The 23,719-nt window shown below is 40.1% G+C and overlaps 1 protein-coding gene across 5 annotated transcripts in view; it reads right to left on the reverse strand.

The window, feature by feature from the left end:
* Positions 1-754: 754 nt before the first annotated feature.
* Positions 755-23,719, reverse strand: part of LOC306893064 (kinesin-like protein KIF21A) — a 32,697-nt gene continuing 9,732 nt past the window's right edge. The window contains exons 2-35 of one of the 5 annotated variants that reach the window (XM_079454554.1): positions 22,569-22,791; positions 20,508-20,687; positions 19,993-20,142; positions 19,457-19,588; positions 18,590-18,757; positions 17,928-18,043; positions 17,652-17,847; positions 16,838-17,027; positions 16,642-16,705; positions 15,363-15,563; positions 14,600-14,647; positions 13,807-13,873; positions 13,053-13,158; positions 12,769-12,957; positions 12,320-12,519; positions 11,810-11,917; positions 11,652-11,720; positions 11,052-11,191; positions 10,764-10,908; positions 10,359-10,553; positions 10,183-10,284; positions 9,184-9,349; positions 9,068-9,088; positions 8,257-8,314; positions 7,845-7,899; positions 7,141-7,322; positions 6,904-7,026; positions 5,572-5,708; positions 5,176-5,350; positions 4,774-4,938; positions 4,340-4,457; positions 3,945-4,115; positions 1,849-2,048; positions 755-1,769 (exon numbers count right to left, since the gene is read on the reverse strand). In XM_079454554.1, the coding sequence (XP_079310680.1) occupies positions 1,712-1,769; positions 1,849-2,048; positions 3,945-4,115; positions 4,340-4,457; positions 4,774-4,938; positions 5,176-5,350; positions 5,572-5,708; positions 6,904-7,026; positions 7,141-7,322; positions 7,845-7,899; positions 8,257-8,314; positions 9,068-9,088; positions 9,184-9,349; positions 10,183-10,284; positions 10,359-10,553; positions 10,764-10,908; positions 11,052-11,191; positions 11,652-11,720; positions 11,810-11,917; positions 12,320-12,519; positions 12,769-12,957; positions 13,053-13,158; positions 13,807-13,873; positions 14,600-14,647; positions 15,363-15,563; positions 16,642-16,705; positions 16,838-17,027; positions 17,652-17,847; positions 17,928-18,043; positions 18,590-18,757; positions 19,457-19,588; positions 19,993-20,142; positions 20,508-20,687; positions 22,569-22,791 (4,618 nt within the window). In that variant the 3' untranslated portion in view covers positions 755-1,711. Of the gene's footprint in view, positions 1,770-1,848; positions 2,049-3,944; positions 4,116-4,339; positions 4,458-4,773; positions 4,939-5,175; positions 5,351-5,571; positions 5,709-6,903; positions 7,027-7,140; positions 7,323-7,844; positions 7,900-8,256; positions 8,315-9,067; positions 9,089-9,168; positions 9,350-10,182; positions 10,285-10,358; positions 10,554-10,763; positions 10,909-11,051; positions 11,192-11,651; positions 11,721-11,809; positions 11,918-12,319; positions 12,520-12,768; positions 12,958-13,052; positions 13,159-13,806; positions 13,874-14,599; positions 14,648-15,362; positions 15,564-16,641; positions 16,706-16,837; positions 17,028-17,651; positions 17,848-17,927; positions 18,044-18,589; positions 18,758-19,456; positions 19,589-19,992; positions 20,143-20,507; positions 20,688-22,568; positions 22,792-23,719 lie in introns of all 5 variants that reach the window. The other 4 variants (XM_079454557.1, XM_079454556.1, XM_079454555.1 and 1 more) reach the window with 4 other exon arrangements.

The following is a 23,719-nucleotide window of genomic DNA, read 5'->3' on the forward strand; positions in this document are numbered from 1 at the left end:
GATGATACTTTAAATTTGAAAACATTGTATGGATGTTCAGCATCTGAGATGAAATAATCATTTAAATAGACGTTACAGTATGTACGATAATCCATTAATATGGCTATAAATAAATATTTTCCAACATATCAAAACACAATAGCAACGAGTCTTTCGTCATGCTGGCTGTAAGTTGAAAAGACGTCTGAAATGAACATAAATGCTTGGATAAAACAGACACTGGCTTTCATATTTATTTATAGAGAGCTTGTTTGTGTAGAATATGAAAATAGTTTGACTACATTTGTGAGGATAATTATTTCAAAGTAATGCGTCCTTAGTGTTTATCTTTCAAATAGGACCGTTCGCCATCTGTACTTTTACTTGACAACGCAAGACATTTTTTTGATATATTTATACTGCCATTATTAACAAATCTTACAAATGAAATGTAGTTTGCATGTCATTCCTTAGGCTTCGAGTCAAAGGGTTTCTTTTCGTAGGTGTTTGTGTAACTACTGTGCTTTACTATCACATCTCTATATTCCAATGTGTATAAATACACTTTTTCAGTTTTAAAATCCTTTTCTTTTGTTGTTTGGGTCACGAGTAAACCTCTCTTTTGTACGTTCCATTGCTTAGTAGTGTATTTGGTATTTTGCCCTTAATAATGACTCAAAACAATGTCAAGAAATGTTTAGTTTGGTTCAGAGAAAGCAAAGAAACTCAAGAGAACTCACCGTAGACTGCACGGGGTCATATACTGATCCGTTCTAAGGTTCGATGGTCACTTGATTTGAAAGATTTTATTTACATGTGTCATATACATTTTCAAAACAAAACATATGGATATGAATGAGTTACTTGGAGCAAATAATGCAGACAATGAGAGCCGAGGAGTTCATTTTTACAAAGGGCAACTGAGACGTTAAAACATTCCAGGTATGAAGTATCGTCTCGTTTCCACCCTTGTTTTTTATTCTATAGTTAAGATGAGTTACTGTTTTTCCAAAATGGAAAAAAGAACGGTAAGATACTCTAAATTGTGTCTGGATATATAAAACGATCTGTACATTGTGTATGCACTGCCCCCTATAGATGCTCAGCTGTAGTGCGCTTCTCAGAACAACCCAACTGTCTTCAACTCGGAATGCAACAAGAACAAGCCTGTCATCATTTTGACGGATGAAGTTTATTTACAACCGCATCTGACATTCATAACAACTACGGGACGACAGAAGAAACTGTACAGCTTACCCGAAGGTTTAAAGCAGAAAAACAGGTGTACAGGTTCGGGCATTGTAAAAAGAGGACGCCGGTGAAAATATCTTTGTACCATTCGAGCAGTTAAGACTACGATACTACGATTTGCGTCAAGATGTGTGACACGTCATAGTTCCAGTGTAGAGATCCTAACAATGAAGTAACTTTGGTCAACAAACATGGAAAAAATAACAGACCTCGGTCCAGTCCAGACATTTACAAACACACGTGCTTCTCGAATGGACTGCTCGTGTGTGATGCCCAAAGCCCAGCTTTAGGACCGTTCCACTTAAACAAACACGCACATTGACCTACGATATCTCCTATGACAGTCAGCAACATCTATATAAATGCATATAAATATAAACAGGGCACTTTAGAAAATGTACAGCAGGAAGATCTCCGGAGCATCTGGGTCACGGAGGAGCTAAAACGTTCACTGTGATCTTCTAGTCCATCCACGATTCGGTCACTGAACGCCCTCCTCTAAAGATCCTTTGACCTGCCAGATCTTTACCGTCCGGTCGCTAAAAGAAAGAGGGAGAATATTACATTTGAACTTCTTACAAAAGCATACTTTTCTCGTGAAAGAACTGTGACACTCACTCAGAGACGGTGAAGAGGTGACTGCTGTTAGTGCAGATGTCATTGATGGCGCTGTCATGAGCCCTTATTTCTCCCAGGGCTCTGAGCTTGTCCGAGTGCCAGAACTTGAGAAGTCCGCCCCTGCAACTGCTCATAAGAGCGTTGGAGCCCGGCACTACGGCCAGACCGCTGACCAGATCCGAATGAGCCCGATCTACCTGCTGAATGACGGAAAAACACACACGCCGTGAACGCATTAGCTTACATAAGCTAGCATAGAGATTCGGTTCATGCCAAAACGGTTGTTCGTGTTTGATCATTGCGAATTACCTGATGTAACAGTCACAGCTTTGATTGAAAGAATTTAGTACGATAAGTGTGCATTAATGCATGATGTGTCTAGTAAAATATTGGTAATGCAAATGGTTACTATATGTCATGGCAAGTGGAGGTGTTTTATGTAGCGCTTTTCATTGTTGCATACGTTTGAATTAGTATTAAAAATAATAATAGTAACAGATGAATAAATAAAACAAAATAAAAACAGTATGCCGTATTAAGATGCAATATATTAATGCAAGATTTTCTCGACGCCATGAAACGGAAATACACACAATGCTGGATTGTTCGAAAATGTTGATTCATTTCAGGTTCGTCGTGTTGGCGTTAAGCACAAAATATACATCATATTGAAGCAGACATAAATGCTTACATAAATAACTTCATTAGTTTGGTTTCATTAGTTATATTATAAATAAAGTGCATCTTCATGTCCGCATTATGAAACTAATTGGAATCTATTTGTGAATGTAATTATTTCCAAGTGTTCATCTTTCAAGTTAGACCCACGCAAACGTCTGATTTGCCATTAGGCATAATGGACAGTTTAACTCTAAAACAAATATAATGCTACGGTGATATGTTACACACACCATCTAACTGTACCACTGGGCTGTATCACGGATTGCACAAAATAGGAGCAGACTCTGTTATTTTAAAGTGCATGTTGTCATTTTTTATTTCGCTTTTTAACTGTAACTTGCGATGAAAAGTACAGACTAAATGCCAAATGCCTAAATGTGATGCGAGGAACGTGATTGGTCGAGAAGGCTCAAGCTTGAAATGATAAAATGGAAACCGAAATGGCCGTTGGGGCATAGCTCATTCATAAATGAGAATTTTCACTTTCAATAACTTCGGATTGCATTTCTAGCAAGAAATTCGTATTGTGGTTTTAAAAGTGATCGCTTTCTGTTTATAAAAAAGCACCGTTGTCAACTTCCTTTAACGTAAAAAAAGAAGTCAAGTGTGAACACGGCCTCAACATTATTGAAGGTATAAATGTAAGTTTATCTCGCAAAAAGAACTGCAAAAACTGTGTAGGAGTTTACCGATCGGTGCGAGTTAGCATCTACGCAGTAAAGATTTACAGACGACGTGTCATCCTGCACTTTAAATGCTTCCACTAAGACTCATTTCTTAATCGTTTTTAGTAAAATGTCACACGCTGAATTGTAATATTTCAAAATAAATCCAATAGGAGATTGTAAGCAAAAGACACTTATTTTTTCTTTATAACGGTTTGAGATAAAATGGTATAGAACGAAGTATTTTCCATCCATCGGATGAGCTTTGATAAATCTAACGGAATATATTCTTCGACGGCCTAACCCACAAAGAAGCATCATTTTGCTGTACAATGTTAAAGTGATGGTTCACCGAAATATTTACATTCTGTCATCATTTTTCCGCAAAGCACAGAAGAAGATATCACGTCCAAAGACCCGCTCCCGTCCAAAATACACCATATGATATTCTAATCGGGTACAGCTCAGATTATCCCCAAGGTCCAGCCGCGTGTATCCATAGCCGAGAGACACAACGCACGTGATTTTGTCTGGCGAATATTTGCTATCTTTCCAAAACGTTGTTCTAAATATCTTCTTTCGCGTTCAACAGAACAAAGAAATGTATAAAGGTCTTGAGTGAGTAAATAGATTTTCATTTTTGGGTGAACTGTTTCTTTAAGAAAATCCTCCTTGTTGGCAAAAATGCTGCACAGACATTTGTGTTTGCAATCGTTAAGCAGAGATACCTTTCCTTCCCTAAGTTCTTACCCCTTGCAGCTGTTTGCCGGTCAAATCCCATTTCTTAATGCAGCAGTCCCTGGCAGCGGAAAACAGAGAATCGCTTTGTATTGCCAGAGCCTCCAGGCCGTCCTGATGGGCCGGATCAAAGTAGTGTGTGGCACCGATGCTCCCCTGAGCACCTTCCACCACATCAAAAATCTGCAACACAAACGAAATGACTCGAGAAAGTCCAAAAGCACGTTCATTCGCACTGCGTTTAATGTTCCACGTTGCACATTGGAGCCGTATTAATGGTTTAAACTATTATTTGTGTTCAGGCAACCACAAATGAGCTGCGAAAGATGAAAATGAGCATTCACATTTAAGACCCAAGAGGCATCTGTGTTAGTCCGCAAACAGTGTTTCAGAATGTCTGAACGTACTTTTACAGTATGATCTTTTGAGCCGGTGACGACCATATCTTGACCCTTTCCCATCTGGTCTACAGTAAGGCACATTACCATTCCCAGGTGTCCCGTCAGCTTGCCAGTGGAAACAAACCTGAAGACAGAATTTAATAGCATGAACACGTATAAACGGAGACTCAATGGCCTTTAGTGGAAATATTTTTGCATTGTCTTCCGAAACACATCAAAGGGCATGGCGTTCCCGCTATTGCCACAGGAGGCGCTATTTGGCTAAACTTGGTGGGACACGACAGTAATTCGACTGTCATTTTAATGTGTCGACTTTTGTAAACATACTGTAAATAACACAAGCATGCATGAAACTTAAAAATATCATATCGAAACGTTTTCGTTGGGTCAGTGATAGTCAATGAAAAGACCTTGAAACGCATTTTGACGAGTCATAGTACCTCCGTAAGTCCCACATTCTGACGGTGTTGCCCGATGCGGCATACAGGAACGTTCCAGAGGGATTCAAGGCGATCTGGTTGATCTGGTTTTCTCCCGGTGGTATGCCAACAGAACTGCTGCTGGTAGGAGCACACGTGTCACCTTGAGACACCTGTCCGGATGAACTAAAGGACAGAGATTGAGGGCTACGAGTGAGCAACTACAATCGTCGAGAACGGTTCGAAAACACCAGAGAACATTAGGCCTTAGTAACTGGAACGCCAGCAGAATAAATGCTAATATACACGACAAGACTTTTAGCCAGATTTGATCAGTAAGTGTGTTTCTATCTGACACTTTCAAAGAGTCTGCAAGTGTGTGACGTCTAGTTTTTCTTGTTGTGTGTTCCAGTCATCACTCACGCGAGGGTGCGGATGCATTTGGCAGAGTCCCGGATGTCCCACACTTTGATGTAGGCGGTGGAGACGCTGAAAACCAGGCTGGAACTGTATCGGACTGACACGACACTGCTAGGGTGATCTCCAAGAGACATGATCTCCTGACCCGTAACTAGGTTCCACACTTTACACGTGCGATCTAAAATAAAATCTAGTTTAAATGAAAGTGAATAGAGCACAAATACATGTACAGTACAGTATATCCGGTACTAAAACCGTATAGAATCGCCATACTAAGTTGATCAATAAGATCTCATTCTGGGTCAAATCTTTTGCTTCAGTAATGGCTTTATCGTAGATACAGAATTTATCGGATCATGGTGCAGCGCTGTTACAATGTCATGAAGTTGAATGTCTGACCCTTTGAACCAGTGAAGAGAAGATCATCCGTCGAGTCCACACACAACAGGGCTTTAGTATGACCCTCAGCCACGTGCGCGCACTGTAGTTTGGCCGCTCGACTGGACCGGGCTGCTTGAACTGGGTTTAATGCGCTTCTGGATTCAAAGACACACACACAACACTGATGCACCGTCCAAATGAATCAAGCAAAAAGAATGGCAGCTAATAAAAACAGCTAACACGTTTAATTATTTGCATAATGTGTTGACTGCTTCATCAAAATATTTGCATACATTCATATTTGATACCGAATTAAGAACATTAAAGATGATTCGAGTTCGTCAGCGTGGGCAAAATAAACAGGTGACAAACGGGACTCGTTTTATTTTGTCCTTTGTGCTGAATACACGATTGTTCACACTGTATTTTCATTACAGGAAGCCTAAATTAGCGTCACCCATGTGCCCACGGTGCGATGCAGATTGGCCATTGACCCATTTCCTGGGTAGCCGGATGGCAGGGAGACTGCTGGTAACTCTCAAAAGAATCAATCGAGAAGCCAACAGACACTGCAGCACTCTCCTTAAAATCGCGTTTGTTTCCATTGCTGTTTTTTCACAAAGAATGCAAATGCCAAGAACGAATAATATACAGATGTGGTGAGGAAGGTGGGACGAGAGCCGTGAGGCGGGGCTGGTGGCGTGAGTGATAGTTGGAATCAGCTGTGCGCGCACCGGTCCAGCATATCTCACGGAGGAGATCGGGAGCTTAAAAGGACGAGCGACAGGACTGTTGACGAGAGAGGACCGGGCCCGGACATGCGTTAAGTTTGTGTTTATGTTTTATGGCCTTTTGTATCCGTGTTTATAGTTTGTTTATTTAATTAAAGTTTCGTTAAACGTTCGCCGGTTCCCGTCTCCTTCCTGGATTATCATTACAACAGACGAATGACGGTACATCTTAACTGGTTGTACAGTTTAAATTCTAAACACCTGTGCTGGAGCGTGTTATGCATTTATTGATGCTTAAATGTTGTTATGTGGTTATTTTCTGGTCCAAGTCTAAAGAGCGCTCAGCCCTAATCCTGTAGATATTCTGGTCTGTCTGTGGATATAGTTTCTACATTATAGTTCACGCAAGTCCCTGCTGTACTAAACGTGTGATTCTTTAAGTTTAAATATCAAGTTGAAACAAGTAGACAAGTTTAAATATCATTCACGTTTTAGCACAAACTTTGCGGTGTGAGTTGTGCACTGCCATGTCATGCTTGGGGCTTCAACTTAAGTAATAAATTCCAACTTTTTGTTTAGAATTTAGCATCGAGTGACCAATATGAAAATGAATTCTTACGGTTTGTCCGGGGCTCTGGTTTTGTCTGCAGGGTTTTGGCTTTTCTCCTGAGCTCTCCTGCGGGCGGCGGGTGAACGATCCAGAGACCTCCTTTCTGTTGCCGTAGGAGATCTGGCACTGGAGCTATAAAAAAGCAACTCTGAATTAAAATCGACAGTCAGTATTTTGCTGAGGACAAGTGTAAACATTAAGAATCCTTTTGTGTCCATCTTTTTATGGCACAACCGAAAGACTTACGCAGCATTTGTTTTGGATGTTAAGGTTATTGCATCTCTGTCTTTAAAGTGGGCTGCAGGGTCCTTATGACCTACCGGACCCACTACAGGAAGCAGAGGGGCAGAGAAATCCTCCGGTGGGACATCAGGGTCTCCAGTGTTGGCGTACAACAGCTCCATTTGAGTCGTTGTTCTTCTACGAGCCTGAATCCATTATACATTTAAAAGAAGAATACGTGCTCAACTTATGTTTTATTAAATCCGTTTATATTATTATAACTGTGAATACTGTGGTAGGCAAAGGTAGAAAATATCACAATAAAGCCTTAGAAATTAAGGTTATAGAAGATTGGCCGATAGTAAGGGTTATACAAAACAGACTCTGCTTTAAAGACCTGTGGACTGGTTTACAAATGAAGGTTTTTCTAGCTTCAGATCTGAAGCAGGTCGAGTCGAGTTCTGGTTAGGACAAACAAAGATTTCCTGTTGGCCGTTCATAGTGACTGGCATGAGAAGCACGTCTTCGATCGAGCATCTCTTTGGCTAAACATGTAAGCGGATGTTATTTCTGTATTTGGCGTACGTGCATATCAGAAACAGTCGTAAATGTGTACATTTGAGTTCTTTTCCTTATTTTTCAGACGCGCTCAAAACTAACACGCACTTACTAAAAGTGGCAAAACTCGTGAATTCATGGGGTAACGTGTAGCATCGTGTTTGTTTTACCTTACTCCTGGCTTTGTTTACGCCACAAAGCTTCATGAGATCTGAAGCCAAAGAACTAGAAGAGAAAATAAATGAGCCAAAGTAAATAAATATCATATAAAAGAAAGAAAAAACAAGGAAGAAAATTAATTAATAGAAAAGATTACGTGTCATTTATAATATTTAATAACAGAAAAAAACAGATTTAAAGGAACAGCTGACCCAAAAAACAAGGATTGCAGGACGCAAATAGTTCTGGGACACATTTGACCACCGTTCTTTTACTACGGTGGTCAATGGTGGCCAAGAACTGTTCGGTTACAAGCATTCTTCCAAATATCTTATATTAAACACATATTAAAAATGTAAATAATTTTATAACGCAAAAATGTTTTTCAACCATCAATTGGGTGTGGTTTGTTTTCAGACTAGCCTGTTCTCTGCGGTCGGAGTCTGAGATGATTCATCGCTGCTACTGTCATCGCCGTTCTCTGAATGAACAGAATCACACATGAACACAAACACACTTCGGCATTAGAAAGCGCTCTCTTTCGTCACTTGTTAATCTCGGTAAACCGTGTTATTCGGGTGACATGCGTCATGGTGTTGCGATTTCGACCCTGAATTCAAAAGAACTAGAAGAGAGCGTTGCGCGGTGGGAAAAAGCCTCAGGGCTTGCAGACGCGTTTCCACCGACCGTCTGAAGATGCATGGGGTGTAGAGACAAACTGTGGATTTCTGAAGTACAGTAAATACGTCCCGTTTGCAAATCTAAAAATGGAGACCAGGAGAGGTCACGTGTACGGTTTGTAGGGTGAGAAAACGTCTGCGTATGAACAATCCGACGGCATGTTTGTCACACGAGGAGTTAACTGTAAAAAGGATACGAATGTGCTAGAAAGGCTAAACCGTATTTGCATCGTGAACTTGTCAGTTGTGACACATTATGGAACTCGACATCAATCTTGCACGGCGTCAGGTTGCAAGCACACCGCTATAATATTGCTAATAATAAACTGAATGTCTATTCAATAACACTGGACATAATATCACACACTAACAAACACAAGTCACGGGTCTACATCGAAAGCTTCCTGTCGTGTTTCTACGTTCAGTACTTGAGTTGTGCTGTAAAGAGTGAAGTCCGCAGGTGAGTTTAGTCAAGAACCATGCAGCGCTACGCTACGGTTACGGTCTGCGGTTAGTCTACGGGAGACGCATGCACAGCTCTCGTCTTTACTTACCCGACGGCATGTTACCTAGTTCTGTTTGAATTCAGGCAACAAAAGACAAAAGCAAATTAAGATCGAACGTCAAAAGAACGAGCCAAAACCACGCTGAACACGCGTGCATGTCGGACCTTGGAGAGCGTTTCCGAGCAGAGCGTCCAGCTCAGGGTTGAGTTCGGCTTTCTCTTTCAGCATGTGGAAGAGCAGCTGGTTCTGAGTGGCGCTGTTGATCTCCGTCTGTTTCAAGCGGCCCTCCATCACTTTGATCTGGGACTCTTTCTGCGCAGCTTGTAAGCCCTGAGAGAAGTTACGAACGATAGAGCACAAAATTGTATTTGCAATCCCGGTCTTACTTGAAAAAGATCTTTTCAACACCATGTGAAGACGAGAATATCAGCATTTCACGATCCGATCAAATCCTGATGACACATCAAATCTTGTTATGTATAATATAATATACCTTAATATGTAAGGGATAATGTACGGGAACGGCCGGTTGTTGTCTTGTATCGTCCTGAAGGGGCTTATTTCACGATTACACCGGCTGTTTGTAAGTTATCCCGCTTATCACACGGCTACTTGCCACGTGAGAAAATGTTGGAAATGTTGAAAATATTTGATTGGCTCCGAATGCCGAGGAAAAGACGTTTACTTCCGGTTTTAAGGTAAGAGACGAAATGTCTCAATTTGGTTAATCATTCGTAAATACGTGTCAGATATGTAAATATTTATATTAAGTTGGCCAAAACGTTTTGCGTCCGGGTAAGCGCGTGTTATCGTTTTGAGAGGTTGTTATCTGGGAGTAAACTCGCTTGCAAATGTCGCGATCGGCCAATCAGAATCAAGCATTCCGTGTAATAAAATATATTAAAATAATTGTATGATGTTAAATAAATTGTGCTTTATTTACAATACCACATACTGTATAAGGGCATACTTTATTTAAACATTGGTACTACTATGTTTTTCCATATTAAAAGACCCAATCCAATCAAAGAGGTTTTATGATATTGGATGGATTAGTATTATGCTTAAACGGTCATATGTTGGCCGATACTGACAGTCGCCATATTGTAAATGTATGGAAATATGTTTTCGTGAAGAAAATGGATTGATCTCTTACGCGGTACCTTATTGATGGCCATTGACAGGAAGTGGTCGAGCAGTACGCGTGCCTCAGATAGTGTGCATGAGCTGATCACAGCAGAAACATCCATTGTATCTCCTTCCTCCTATATTGACCGATACACAGCACATTATTACACGGATGATTTATTTCGATGTATTGCCTGTTATCTCTACACACCTTGGCCTCTTCCATCTGCATGATGTTGGCTTGGCAGTCGGCGATGCTGTCATTGATGTAGTCTATGTTAGCAGTCAGCGACTCAATCTCTTCGGCGAGAGAGAGGACGGTTCTGTCGGCATCCGTGTCCTCACTTACGATCTTATCCCTCTTTCTCATCACCTTCTCTTTGCGCTTGGTCAGCTCTTCGCGTTGCTGTGGACACAGAATTGAAATGTTGACTTTCGTATTAGCGGCGTGTTACCGACTTTACATGTTCAGTAGGAAAAAATAAACATCTGTATCTTTAAACATCTGTAACCAATCAGGATCAAGCATTTAACAATGTTAAAACAAATAATATCCCAGTCATTGGTCAGCAAAGTTTTTTATTTCAATGAGGGCCTTTTAAATATCAACGGTCACCTTCAGCAGGCGATTCATATCCGTCTCCATGTTAGAGATGGTCAGCCTCTGCATGATGATGTCACTAATACGACGCTCCAATGACTGCCATTTAGCCCGTGCCGACCTAGCAAAGTATACACCTCCTGTTCTCATCAGGTATTTTCTGCAAAATAAATGGCGCTAGCTTCAGACTAGCTGCTCAAATGAACATCAAAAGTGTTTTTTAAGGTTAATACTTTGAGTGTTCAAGAAATCTGAGGAGTCGGCGTCAAAGGAGTTCCCAACGTGCAATGCATCACGCGTTACCTTGTTCCATTGGCTGCGGTGGCCCCTGCGGTCTGTGGTCGAGGCGTGCGAGGTGAGGACTCCTGCAAAGGCTCTGGTAAACTGATCTTACGGGTCACCTTGCCTGATGTGGGTCGCACCTGTCGCCTCAAAGCGGTTATCTGATGCGGGGAATAGATCGGACATTAGTTGATGGTGTTAACCGACCGTTATTTTTTTACAGCTGTATGACTTTCATTCTTCCGCTAGCACGAAAGAAGAGATTTTGAAGAACAATGGCGGCACCCATTGACACGTGCGAGTGAATGGGTACCCCAACTTTTGGGTGACATTCTTCAAAATATCCTCTTTTGTGCAGAAGAACTCATAAATGTTTATACAGGCAATCGAGTGATTTTTAAGATCAATAGAGCTTCACACGGTACAATTTGTATTAATGAGGAACTATTTACAATGTCCTTGTGTATAAATGCGTAAAAAGACGCTTTTTCCTCCTTTAAAAGAAAATGTAAGTGTTTTTACACCGTGTATGTACGTAAACTTGTTGTTGGACACTCCGTAAACCAAAGTAGGACCTTATGAATTGCAAAATATATACTCTTTAATAATACATTTGGTCACCTCGTCTGTCCTCCTGCGCAGGATAAGATCCTGTTGTCTCTTTTGTGCCTCAAGCTGCCTCATCTGGTGCTAAAACAGCACAATTCCAGAAAGAGAAGTGGTTAAAGTGCTAGTCGGAGCATATCCCATAATCCCCCTGAGCTGTGGCAAGGTTTTACCTCCTGTTTGCGCTGGTCTTTCTTAAGTGTGGCGATCTCTCGGTTCCGGCGGGTTTCTGTGGCTCGGTTCCTCTCCTGTTGCTCTTTCATCTGTTTCATCAGACCCACCTTAAGGCAACAGAGTCAACATGACATCATAAAATCATGACTAAACAGCACGTTGTATGGGAAGTTCCCTGTATGTTAAAAAGTGACGCGTGAAGACATTTTAGCGAGTGTTTTTCTGGTGTGTCGCCATACAGTTGTTATGACGATGCTTGGTGGTTTAATTGTTTTCTTCCTGTTTTGGTGCAAAGATTCGATTCTGTAAAACAGTTTTGCTTTGCATTGTGAAAAGCGCTATATTATAAAATATAATAAATAGTTATATAGAAGATAAAATTGAAAGGTAAATTGCACATGGCACCTAAACAACGCACATGATTCCAGCTGTGACGTCTTCGCACAACCAGTGTGGGACACATACGTGACTAAATATGCAATGATAAAACTAGGCGCGCGCAAACATACTTTGGTTTTCTTCATCTCGGTCACTTCCTGCTGCAGTTTCCTCAGCTGTTTCTCGTACTGTGATTGGTTCTTCAGCAGGCGGGCGTGCTCCTTCTGCGCCGACTGTAGTTTCTGCATCTCCTTATTCATGGAGTTCAGTTTCTTCTCGTATTCGGACTTGATCTTTTTTGCTTTCTCTTCCGTACACGACTCCACGGAGCCTGTATCAAAACATTGACTTAAAAAGTGCCTTTGTGATCGAAAGGCCAAAGCTTTTTATCACCGTTCCAGTCGAGCTGTTTCCAAACAACACCACAAGAGGGCGGTACAGGTAAACAGATAGGAATGCTTGCCTATTGATGCTTTTGTTTAAGAGTTTTTGACCAGTAGGCCAAGACTGCCTAAATGCTTTTACAATAAAATCAATCCAATGTTTTGGTAATGATGAGTGTCTGGTGTGCATGTTGTACCCATGTTGTGTAGCACGCGGTCCCTCTCCAGCTGCGTGTCTTTGATTTTGCTCTGCAGCATCATGAGTTTCTGTTCGTACTGTTGTTTGAGCGTGTGCAGGCGCCTCTGACTGTTCTCAAGCTCGTCGATCAGTCGCTGCTTGATGGCAATCTCACACGTGATGTTGGCCAGGTCCGCCTGGAAGTCCTCTGTCAACACATTCGCGAAATTAGAAAACACAGATTCGGTCACCAGACGGGCAACAGCGGACGACTTGGTTTACTTGGGTTTCTTAAAGCATTACCCTTTTCCTCCAGCTCAGAGTCTGACTCATCAGAGCTCTCCACCTCCATCTCATCCTCCTCTTCGTCTCCATCTGCCTCCTCGGCTTCATCGTGATCACTCGCATCCTGCGGTTGATACAGTGCTTTACCATTAACACCAATGTCTGGCTTACTTTCACAGTTACCACATCCATTTGATCTATGCCCATAAATGTGGTGAATTGGATCGCAAGACTTCTGAGGAACAGTATACTGCAGGTAATAATAAATATGTAACGACTAGGTAATGACTATGTAATAAGTAAATGAGCATTTTCGCCTCGGCATTATACAAAGTACTGGTCAAAGGTTTTAGGACACAAGAGAAAATGTTTCTCATTATTTGAAAAAACGTTTTAGATTACGGCCCGCGATGTATCGCATAATTTAACAGACTTAACACCGTAATTAATTGTAATAATAATGAACCTCAACAGCACATATCTGTAGGTAAAAGGGAACATTATGCGAATTTGCAATTTTGACGAGTTTATCATTGTCTTTGTGTCCTAAAACCTTTGACACGAACCTTATTCTCTTATTTATGTGTATACTAACATTTCACATTCGAACCATTTAACCCTGATAGACAGACCTGTGTGCTATACAAACGCTAATCCAATCTATGTTCATAATACAAACATTCTAAGACATTCGCTGTGAACCATCTAACAACTGATTTTTTAAATGTACTCTAAATGATCCTTTTAGTTTGACATATTGGAGTTGACATACCGCCTCTGGTTCCTCATTGGCTCTCTCTGAGGGCTCCTCATTATCCGGACCCTCCTCCTTTATGACACTGAATGACATGACCAGATATATTCACAAATTTAAGACCGACACATCTGAACACAGGGAACCCTTTGGTTCGAGACTCGATGAACTGAAAGTTGTCTTCATAAACAACTTCTGATCCACCTCAGTGATATATAGTCAAATTCCTAAACTTTCATAGGATCCTTAAAACGCACAAACGGGAAAACCTGATTGAATTGACCCACAATTCGTTCCCGATTAAATTAAGTTTACATCTGTAACACTTTACAAAAGTCTTCTTAGTTAATGTTCATTTCAGAATTCAATAATAGATATTTATATTAGTTAATTCACAATGAACCAACATAGAAGAGCAATAAACAACTGTACTGTACGGTGTTAACTAATAATCAAACGTTACTGTAGTTCATGTTAACTAATGCATAACTGAATGAAAGAACCTTGTAAAGTGTTATAAATCACTCAAATATTTTGCTGTAAAACCAAAGCAAGCTCACTACTGCTCACGACTTTCATTACTGATGTACTAGCAGCTGCCAAAGTTCCTTCCCAGCGAAGTTGTAAGAAATGCAGAAAACAAAGAAATTTGATGAGTCTAGTGTGATGAAACTAAAGTCATTAATTCACGGTTTAGTGAATCGTTGGTGGTGTTAAATGAGAAAAAGATAAGGAAAGAACAATGGAACGGCTCTTCCGTGGCATTGTGACTACGGTTAGTGGAAAACGGCATTTATCGACTTTTTCCAACCTGACTGTCTCAAGATCCTCGTGAGAAACTTCATCCATCTGCTGGAGTCTTCAGTAGTGAAGGGTTGGATTGGAGAGTGAGGATGAGAAAAACCACAGTCCCAATGATGACGGCAGACAGAACATGTGAGGCACAAGCTATATTTTATCTGTCGCGTTGCCAATACTAGTACTTTGTTTTAGGTACAGTTTAGGCCTACTGTAATGCGGTTTGATAGTTTGGTCTGAACCAAAGTGCCATTCCACCCTCTCGTCTTCTGGTCTGCACTGTAATATTCGGGTTGACAGTTGTTTGCATTATGTTTTTAGGAAGACTAGAAAATGATATATTCACAGTCATGTCATTTTAAACCTGTAGCCTATATAACGTCTATAAAAACACAAATTATATGCGTGTCCGTAAAATCAAAGCATGACGGTGAGTAAATCATAACATTTTTACGGTAAACTATACCTTTAACTAATCTCAGCTAGTCGGTTGATATATATTTGGCTCAAAGAGAGGGCGGAAAATGATCGTCAAAACTTTACGAAGTAAAATAATAAGTAATAAAATGGTGCAAAAGTGTGATAGTGTAGAAAGTATACTTGGATATATGATGTAGGTGGAAAAGGTAAAGAGGAGAATATGGTAACCTATTGACCTTTTTCACAAGCCTGTGATGACGCATTGACGTTACGTCAGCATCGTAAATAATCCGATTTGCGCCGGGAAAAATAAGACGTTGTTTCTCAACAACTGAGCATCAACGTCGGCATCTTACCTCTTCTTTTTCTTCTTCTCTTTCTTCTTCAGTTTCTGCAGGTCTTTCTTTGCGATTTCAATGATATCTGCTGCCTCTTTTTCGGGTGCAAGGAGGGCGGGAGAGATGGCGGAGCCAGTGTAGAACGGAGAGCGCGTGGAGGCGCGCGACAGGTTTTTCCTTAAGCTTTCATTCACAGATTCACTCTCCAGAAGCTTCGCTCTAAAGAAAATACAAGCACATGTACATTACACCCAAGAAGCCAGAGAAAAGTAGAGGCCCTACTACTTCAATAACTTTCCAATAAAAGAATGAATAGTTATGTCAATACTGCTGTGTATTTTAATATTTTCAATTATAATTTGAATTCACGTAGTAAATTAGGATGTTTTAGTTATATTAGTCGTTTGTTGCGAAAGAGTTTGTTGTTCCCCAAAGTAGGAATGTAAAGATTCACTCATCTTACGATGCGATTCCCGACACCGATCACACGATAACATTTATTCGCGATTTCTTTTCACAAAATGAGTTAGACGTAAACAACTGCCGTTTTATTATTTCTCAAGTGCTGAACGTTTCTTTGAAAAATTAAAATATGTTTTATGTCAAATAACAAAACGAAACTGTGATTTTTTAAACAAATTCCAAATCAAGTAAAAAATGTATAATACAAAAGTCTCTTTAACATAATAAGACTTGTCTGTGCTTTTCTTGGATTTTTTACACTTCATGAAATATTGCATCGTTTATAGTAACTAGCTTATCAATGTGGGTCATTTTCTTTTTAAAGTTCATGTGCCCTCACAATCTTCAGGTAAAATCTAAAAAAGCACTTCCGTTCTGATATGACGATCCATCTCAAATGACGTAAATTAGACGGCTTGGGCGGAGCATCTGTTAACTCCTCCCCTTCAACAGCCTGCAGCTAGTTTCATGTCGAAATGCAACGGCTGTTTTTATACACCCAATTAACTCACAGTTAAAAAACGTAAACCACGCACACAAATGTTATCCTTTGAAATCGGAAATGCGTCAGAATACGAAAGTAAGAATGAGCGCAATTTCCGTTTCACAGGGACTTTAAGAAAGATCAGCGTATCCACGTTTTGCACGTTTGCAAACACAGCAGCCCCTGCAGTTCAAAACATGCATTGCGATTCATTTGACATCTCAACTGACTTGAATCGTCACATATTATAATCGATTTTCCAATGGCTCACGGCGAATCGTTACACGCCTAATGGCATGCTCAAGTCTTTTATTTACTACTTTCAAATCAAAATAGGTTTGCGTGCATTACCTGAGCTCCTCGATCTCTTTGATGTAATTTTGGATCATGTTTCCGATCTCTTCATTGCCCTCGCCTGTGGAAAAGTTCAGCACATTCACATACAGACACGAGGTAGAGTATGTAAAACGAGCAGAATCATTGTTCTGCTGTAATCCTCCCTTGAGAGATCAGATGAACCAAAGAGGTCGTATTTTGAAAATCCCACCTGCTCTGGCCAGGGTCTGGTTGGCCTGGTCGCTCAGTAGCTGGGTCAGTCTGGCTCGCTGGGCATCGATGGTTTCCTGCATGGCTTTCACTCGCACCCGCAGGTTGTTGTTTTCTGTCTGCAACATTGCGTTCTCATGAACCATGTCATTTATGCTTTCCAATCCATCCTCGCCAACCATACGCTTCCCCTGAGAAATGTATGACATTTGAGCATCTTAACATACATCTTTTGCATTAGACGGAAATATAACCTTGGGATGATTTGGATTTCCGAAAGTGTAAATATTTTACTTTAGATGCCTTCATTCAATTTTGGGAACTGTTTAATGTATGTTCAGCCGAGGAAAAATTAAGAGACCATTTCAAAATGTTAAAATCTGTTTACAGTATAGTTATCGTTTTTGTTTCATTCTGCGAACTACCAATAACATTTCTTTCAAATATTTTTTCAGAAAATCAAACTGGAGAAACAGGACCAAACAACAGAAAAGATGCTCCGTATTTTTTCTGTCCTCAAATACGGCAAAGAAAATAAGTTAATGTTCACTTTTAACCATACAAATATTGTTTATTGTATTTAGTTAAAGTAAAAAATAATATGATAGCCTTTTTATTACAGATTTCATGTCTTGTCAAGGTGTCAGTCTTTCACATAGCTGTTGCATGACTTTATGTCATTTCTGAGAATTACTTTGGTTGAAATTCAACAGACAATAGACTTGAATGGCCACGATACATCTGGAAATTTGGAATACTGCGGCTGTATGTACTGTACGTTCGACGACACAAAATCGAAATATCCCAAAACAAACCGTCTTGTACTCCATCAGCTCCATTTGCAAGCGGGCGATCTCCGCTCTCAAGGCGCTGATCTGCTGACTGGCCCGGTCCTGGTTGACCATCACAGTGTTCTTGATGTTGCGGGCGCGATTTGCATACTTCAGCGTGTTCAGGGTCTCCATGAAGTCTCTGTCTGACGGGCTGATGCAGGCGATCATCACCGTCTGACTGGAAGTCGCATGTGACAGGAAATGTTTGGCAACATTAAAATGTCTCAAAAGAAATGAAAATAATGTACGGGTGCACACCTGTTTCCTCCCAAGGAGTCTTGAAGCAGGCGGGTGAGTTTGGCGTCGCGGTAAGGGACGTGTGTGGAACGTTTGCTCCGGTCACCCAAAGCGCTGATCACATTGCCCAGAGCTAACTGAAATACAAAAGAAACCGAATTATTAGACATTAAAATGTCTCACATCCATAAGGAATTTTCTGTATTAATAACCGCCAGGTGGCAGTATTACTAGATACAGGTGCACATACTGTACATGTATGTAATATGGAGTGGCATTCTCACATTTTGCCTCTTGGAACATACCTTGTAGCTCAAAGCATTACGCGTTTTAATGATTTGATTCTACTTGACAAAAAGTAAGTATTATACCTTAAAAAGTTTAAAAAGTGTACAAAGTACACAAAAAAAATCAGCCCTGAAGAAATGAATAGTCCTTGTTCTGTGTTTGGTTATAATATGACGATTTATTTGATATGAAACTCACTTTACACTTTACCGCTAAAACAGTCTATAACAAAACGATAAAATCGGATTTTCCACCTGTTTAATCAAATATCGTGACAAAAAATGACAAGAACGAAAAAAAAAAGACGTTCGTCAAAACTTACCGTTCAATGCATCTGAACATTCACGTTCGAATACATTTTATGTACAAACAAACAAGAAAAGTTCTTCTCTTACCAGTCCGCAGTTGATAGAGATGCCCTCCTTGGCCCTGTCCCCGGTGGCCCCCGTTCTTTTCAGGCGCTCGGAGCCGGCTAAATCAACAAAGTGGAATTTGGCCGTGAGCGTCTCGAACTCGTTCATGTCTGAGGATCCGTTCGCCAGCCTGTTATCCGTCTCCGTGTCCTGTAAAATGAAAGGAAAACAACCTCATGAAAAGCTCACTGATGGAAGACCGATCAGCTTGCTTTTAACTTGATGCAACGGTAAAAACCTGAATACCCAAGTGTAAAAATGCATTTATTAGGGATGTAACTATATCAAAATTCCACTGTACGGTAATACCTTGGTATAGAATCCACGGTAAAGTATTTATTACAAGATTTAAAATGACAAATGATGACTTGGAAAAGTGCCATATAGGATGCCCCTTTATCCGCATCATTCATCCTTTATCATCATAGCTTAGACGTCATAGTTATAGTTTGACATAGGACAATGGACCAAAAAAAAAACTTTTATAAAATCAAATAATAAAAGGTAACATCTATCATTTTTTCTAACATTCTCTATGTTAGAACCGGAAGACCTATCGTCTCGTACAGTCATGTGACCACGATGATATTGAGACAATTTTGCTATTGCGATAACACGGTATCGATAATATTGTAACATCCCTAGAAATGTATTGGTACGTAAACCACAGTGCCATACTATCTGATAACGTTTCAATTTCCTTTTTCTTTGCTACAACCACGCAAACATTTGTTCAGAAACAAAAGATTTAAAAGCATATTATTATTTGGCGTCCTTCACCGATCCGTGTTTTTGTGATCGGTATGAAACGGCAGGGAGAACGTTTTCCAGCTGGGTGGCGTCACTCACATTGTCCGAGGCACAGACGCGAACTTGGCACAGGTGGATGGTGAAGATGGCATGCGAGCGCGAGCTCTGAACGTTCATCTGAGTGCTGGCAGTGGTGCGAGATAGAGCACCGAGTCTGAGACACTGCATCATCTGCAAAAGACAGAGAGATGAATTTGTGACGGGGTCTTATTTATAACCCTATAAACAGACAAACTAAGAAAAGATGTGATAATATTTTTGGATTACTTAATAATATATGTAAACTAGTGCTTTGTGTTTATATAATATATCTGTGTGTGGTGTGTATTCATATTTGTATATATAAATCCAAACATGTATATATTTAAGAAACATGAGTAATGTGTATTCATATTTAAACGTAACGTACATTATATTTAAACATAAATATTCATATATATGTAAATATTTGTTTATTTTGGAATCGATTCATCGCGACGGCACTAATGTGAACTGATAACATAAAAATAATGACAAAATAAACTCACAGACATTTGAATTTGCATAAAAAACAATATCTGTTTGTAAATGTTTACCTCGGCTTCAGAGCTAACGGTACGTGTTGTGACTCCCACGGTGTAAATCCCTCCGTTGGCGTCCTCGTGAATCTTAATGTTGGATTTCTGCTTCCGGGCCTCCACATCACGGGTGGAATCAAACAGGTCCAGGACTTCTTCATTGTACAACTACGAAACAAAACGTCCCACCTTAGACCGCTGAACGCATGCCGGCGGTTTGTGTAATTTATTAGCCAAGTAGAGGCTTGCGTGAAAATCTCCCATCTCTGCCAATGTTAAAACAAGCGTGTGCTATTTGTGGCACGCTGTCAACACCGCTACCGGCATGACAGCAGCTCTAACTGCATTGTCAATGTATACATGTAAACCTCTGCGCTGATATGAACAGATAACACAACATCTCGACTTCCATTAAGGCCAAAAATACCAGGCCTGTCACTCATCAGGAGCCACATGGCTCTGGAACACTAAAGGTGGTTTCCCGAGCTCAGATTAAACAAGAATGACTGAGAAACCAGCGCTTGTTGCTTTACCTCTAAGAATTGGGCGTTGATCTTAAACTCAGGCGCGGGACGTCCCTGTCCGGTCGCGCCCTGCCTGCGCTCTTCGATGCCCCTGAAGAGGTGACTGACCGCCCGTGGGATTATTCCCAACTCTACATCACCGTTCACATCAAAACCTGTGCCCATGGTGTGCGTCTTCCCAGAACCGGTCTGTAAAGATAAAGGACGTCAATGGATTACAAATTGAAGTGTGTAAAGAAATAAAAACTAAATTGGGTTTTTCAAGTCAGTTTCTCCAAACAATCCCCAACCATTGTTATGTTTTGGGAAAGAATCAATGTAGACAATGAACAACAACGAAAACATGAAAAAATGCTTTAAAACGTCAAGATAGATGTGTCCTGTAGACATAGTCCTTTAAGAAAAACAAAATGCGCGTAACATGAAATATACATTCACTTAAATTTGACTATTTAATTTGATTCGTATACACGTAGTCCTTTTCCATGCATTGTTACCCAACATCTTTAAAGAAACATAACAATTTTACTCATGGCCATGTGAAAAATGCAAAGCAGAGACGTTTTCTGTTAGCATGGCTAGCCGAGGGGGGTGACCACAGACAAAAGGGGTTCGGGGTCCCCGTTGCTATAGACACAGAGAGGAATGACACGGAGAGGCCGGTCCACACGTCACCCTGTGAAAGAGACGCTGACAGGAAGAGCCTAAACAACAGCAGGAGAATGAACAAATAGCCAGAGCAATACGGATGAGACGTTTGGGGTTCTCAAGAGGGAACGTTCTCACAAATCAAAAGACAAAATATAAATTGTATTATGATTTAGGGGCTTGGCTCTTGGTAATCCATTAGTCTGATGAAAAGGCCCGCAGCTTCTTGTCAGGACGTGTCCGTCGATCAGGTTTTGACAGAAGCTTCATGGCTTATTTGCTTTTCTTGATGTGTAGCACGTTCCACATTATCACAGCTAAAGGCAGCTTAGCCCTGTGAACCATGCAGCGAACAGTAAAATAAACACTAACCAGGTGTTTGTTGTCACGACAGTGAATAGACATTTTGAAAACTTACATAGTTAATCGTCTTGCCAAAAGTAACACATTTGAGATGAAGTTAAAGTCATTCGATTTCTTTTGAGCCGTCCGGGAATGCTAAACATGATTTTTCTTGTTCTTTGAAATACGATTTTACACCATTACTGTATTTGACGTACTATATCGACATATCGTAACACAAATTAAAAACACTGTTTACTGTATTTGGTGCAAAGTAGTATGATAATGTTGTGTTTACTTTAAACGTGTACACTTACATTTTGTTAAGGCTTTCTTTGTATTGGCCTCTTTTTATTTGTAGTCACTTTGGATAAATGTACATTTTGAGTAGCGTTTTATCGTAAATCCAAAGGACAAAATCAGTTCTAACATTACTGTTGGTCTCTCTAGACTGTTTCAAAGTGACAACATAAACGAACTTTATTGCGCATGTGTGCGTTCGTAGACTTCCCTTGACTTCCAGTACACATTCACAAACACAAGAGTGCCTGTAGATTATTTCTGATAACAAGCAAAAGAAACCGATGAGAAGCGTCTACTTGGCTAAACTTGTCTCTCCAATATTTTGAATTTAGACTGCCATACCAAGGTCAACCGCTAGATGTCAATGCAGTTTCTTTAAATGCGACCAAACTACAGGACCCTTTCAACAAATTGTTTATTTAATAAAATGAACATACAACAAAATCCAACAAATCGTTTATTTAGTACAATTATTATACAGTAAATAATAACATAAAATGAAATCAAATATAAATAGTTATGTTATTAGACAGACCGGAAGTTCGCTGCAGTCCCGGCGCGCACATCCGATGAAACGGTTTATAGTTATGGTGATGAAGCCGCTTTTCTCTCAAATTTATAATTGTTTTAATGAAAACCTCAAAGCATACGGGTGAAGGTTTTTCACAGTGATTTTAAACCACAATTAAAAAGTGTTATTAGGCAAAATGTAATCTGTCGATTTTAATGTCGACTTCTAGAAGATGTCACCACAACGCTTTAGTGCTTTAACCTCACCTGTCCATATGCAAAGATAGTGGCATTATATCCTTCAAAGCATCCTTCGATAAGTTTCTCGGTGCAGTTGCGGTAGATCTCCTCCTGCTGCGAGTCCATATCAAACACATAGTCAAATGTGAAGGCTTTGTCCTTTCCCAGGACCACCTGGGGCTCCCCGGGGGTCAAAAAGGTACAGATGTGGCATCCTTCTATCTTTTCCTTTGCCAACTGTGGACGGATCCTGAAAAACAGAGAGCATTTAAAGAAAACCTTTAACTGATTCATGCGTTTTATGTTTGGTTGGTACAGTTGAGTGTTGGCATATCACTTAGTTAAATCAACATATAGACCACTTTGGAAGACGTAAACAACAGTCCAAAGGCACTTCCGGATTCGTTTCTATTTCTTTTATTTTCAAATCTTAAACATATTCGTTTACATTTTGATTTGGTTAGGTTTGGTTTTATTTAGTTTTAAACGTTCTTCATTTGGCTTTTACATTTGCCTAAACTCAGTTACACTTTGGTCCTTTCAAAACGCACCATAAATCATGCAAAACAAGCAGTGCTGAAGAGCTGATTTATGTACAGTAAATCAAATCAAACCCTTAAAGGGATAGTTCACCCAATAATGAACACTCTGTCATCATTTACTTGCCCTCTTGTCATTTCAAACCTGTATGACTTTCTTTCTTCCATAGAACACAAAGGGGTATCCATTTACTCACATTGTAACAAGAGTAAACGATGACAGAATTTAGATTTTTGGGCCATCATTCATCGCTAGGGCTGTCTGAAACGATTATGAAATTTGACTGACGATTAATTGTCTATTGAATAATTGCGATTTATGCCGATTGATTGTCTATTAGATAATTGCGATTTATGCCGATTAATTGTCTATTAAATAATTGCGATTATGCCGATTAATTGTCTATGAAATAATTGCGGTTATGCCGATTAATTGTCTGTTTTAAGGCTTTGACATTATAACTATTAATGACAATTAATCTATTCAATGCAAGTAGATGCAAGACCCTCTGGAAAGTCTGGAAACTGAACAACAAAGAATACAAAGCTAATACGGCTCAAGTGATGGAGAAATGTCATTTTACTGTAACATTGAGTGCAGATCAAGGACAGTGGATGTAAAATGCAGCACATACTGTT

This window comes from Barbatula barbatula (assembly GCF_947034865.1).
Source record: "Barbatula barbatula genome assembly, chromosome: 4".
NCBI lineage: Eukaryota > Metazoa > Chordata > Actinopteri > Cypriniformes > Nemacheilidae > Barbatula > Barbatula barbatula.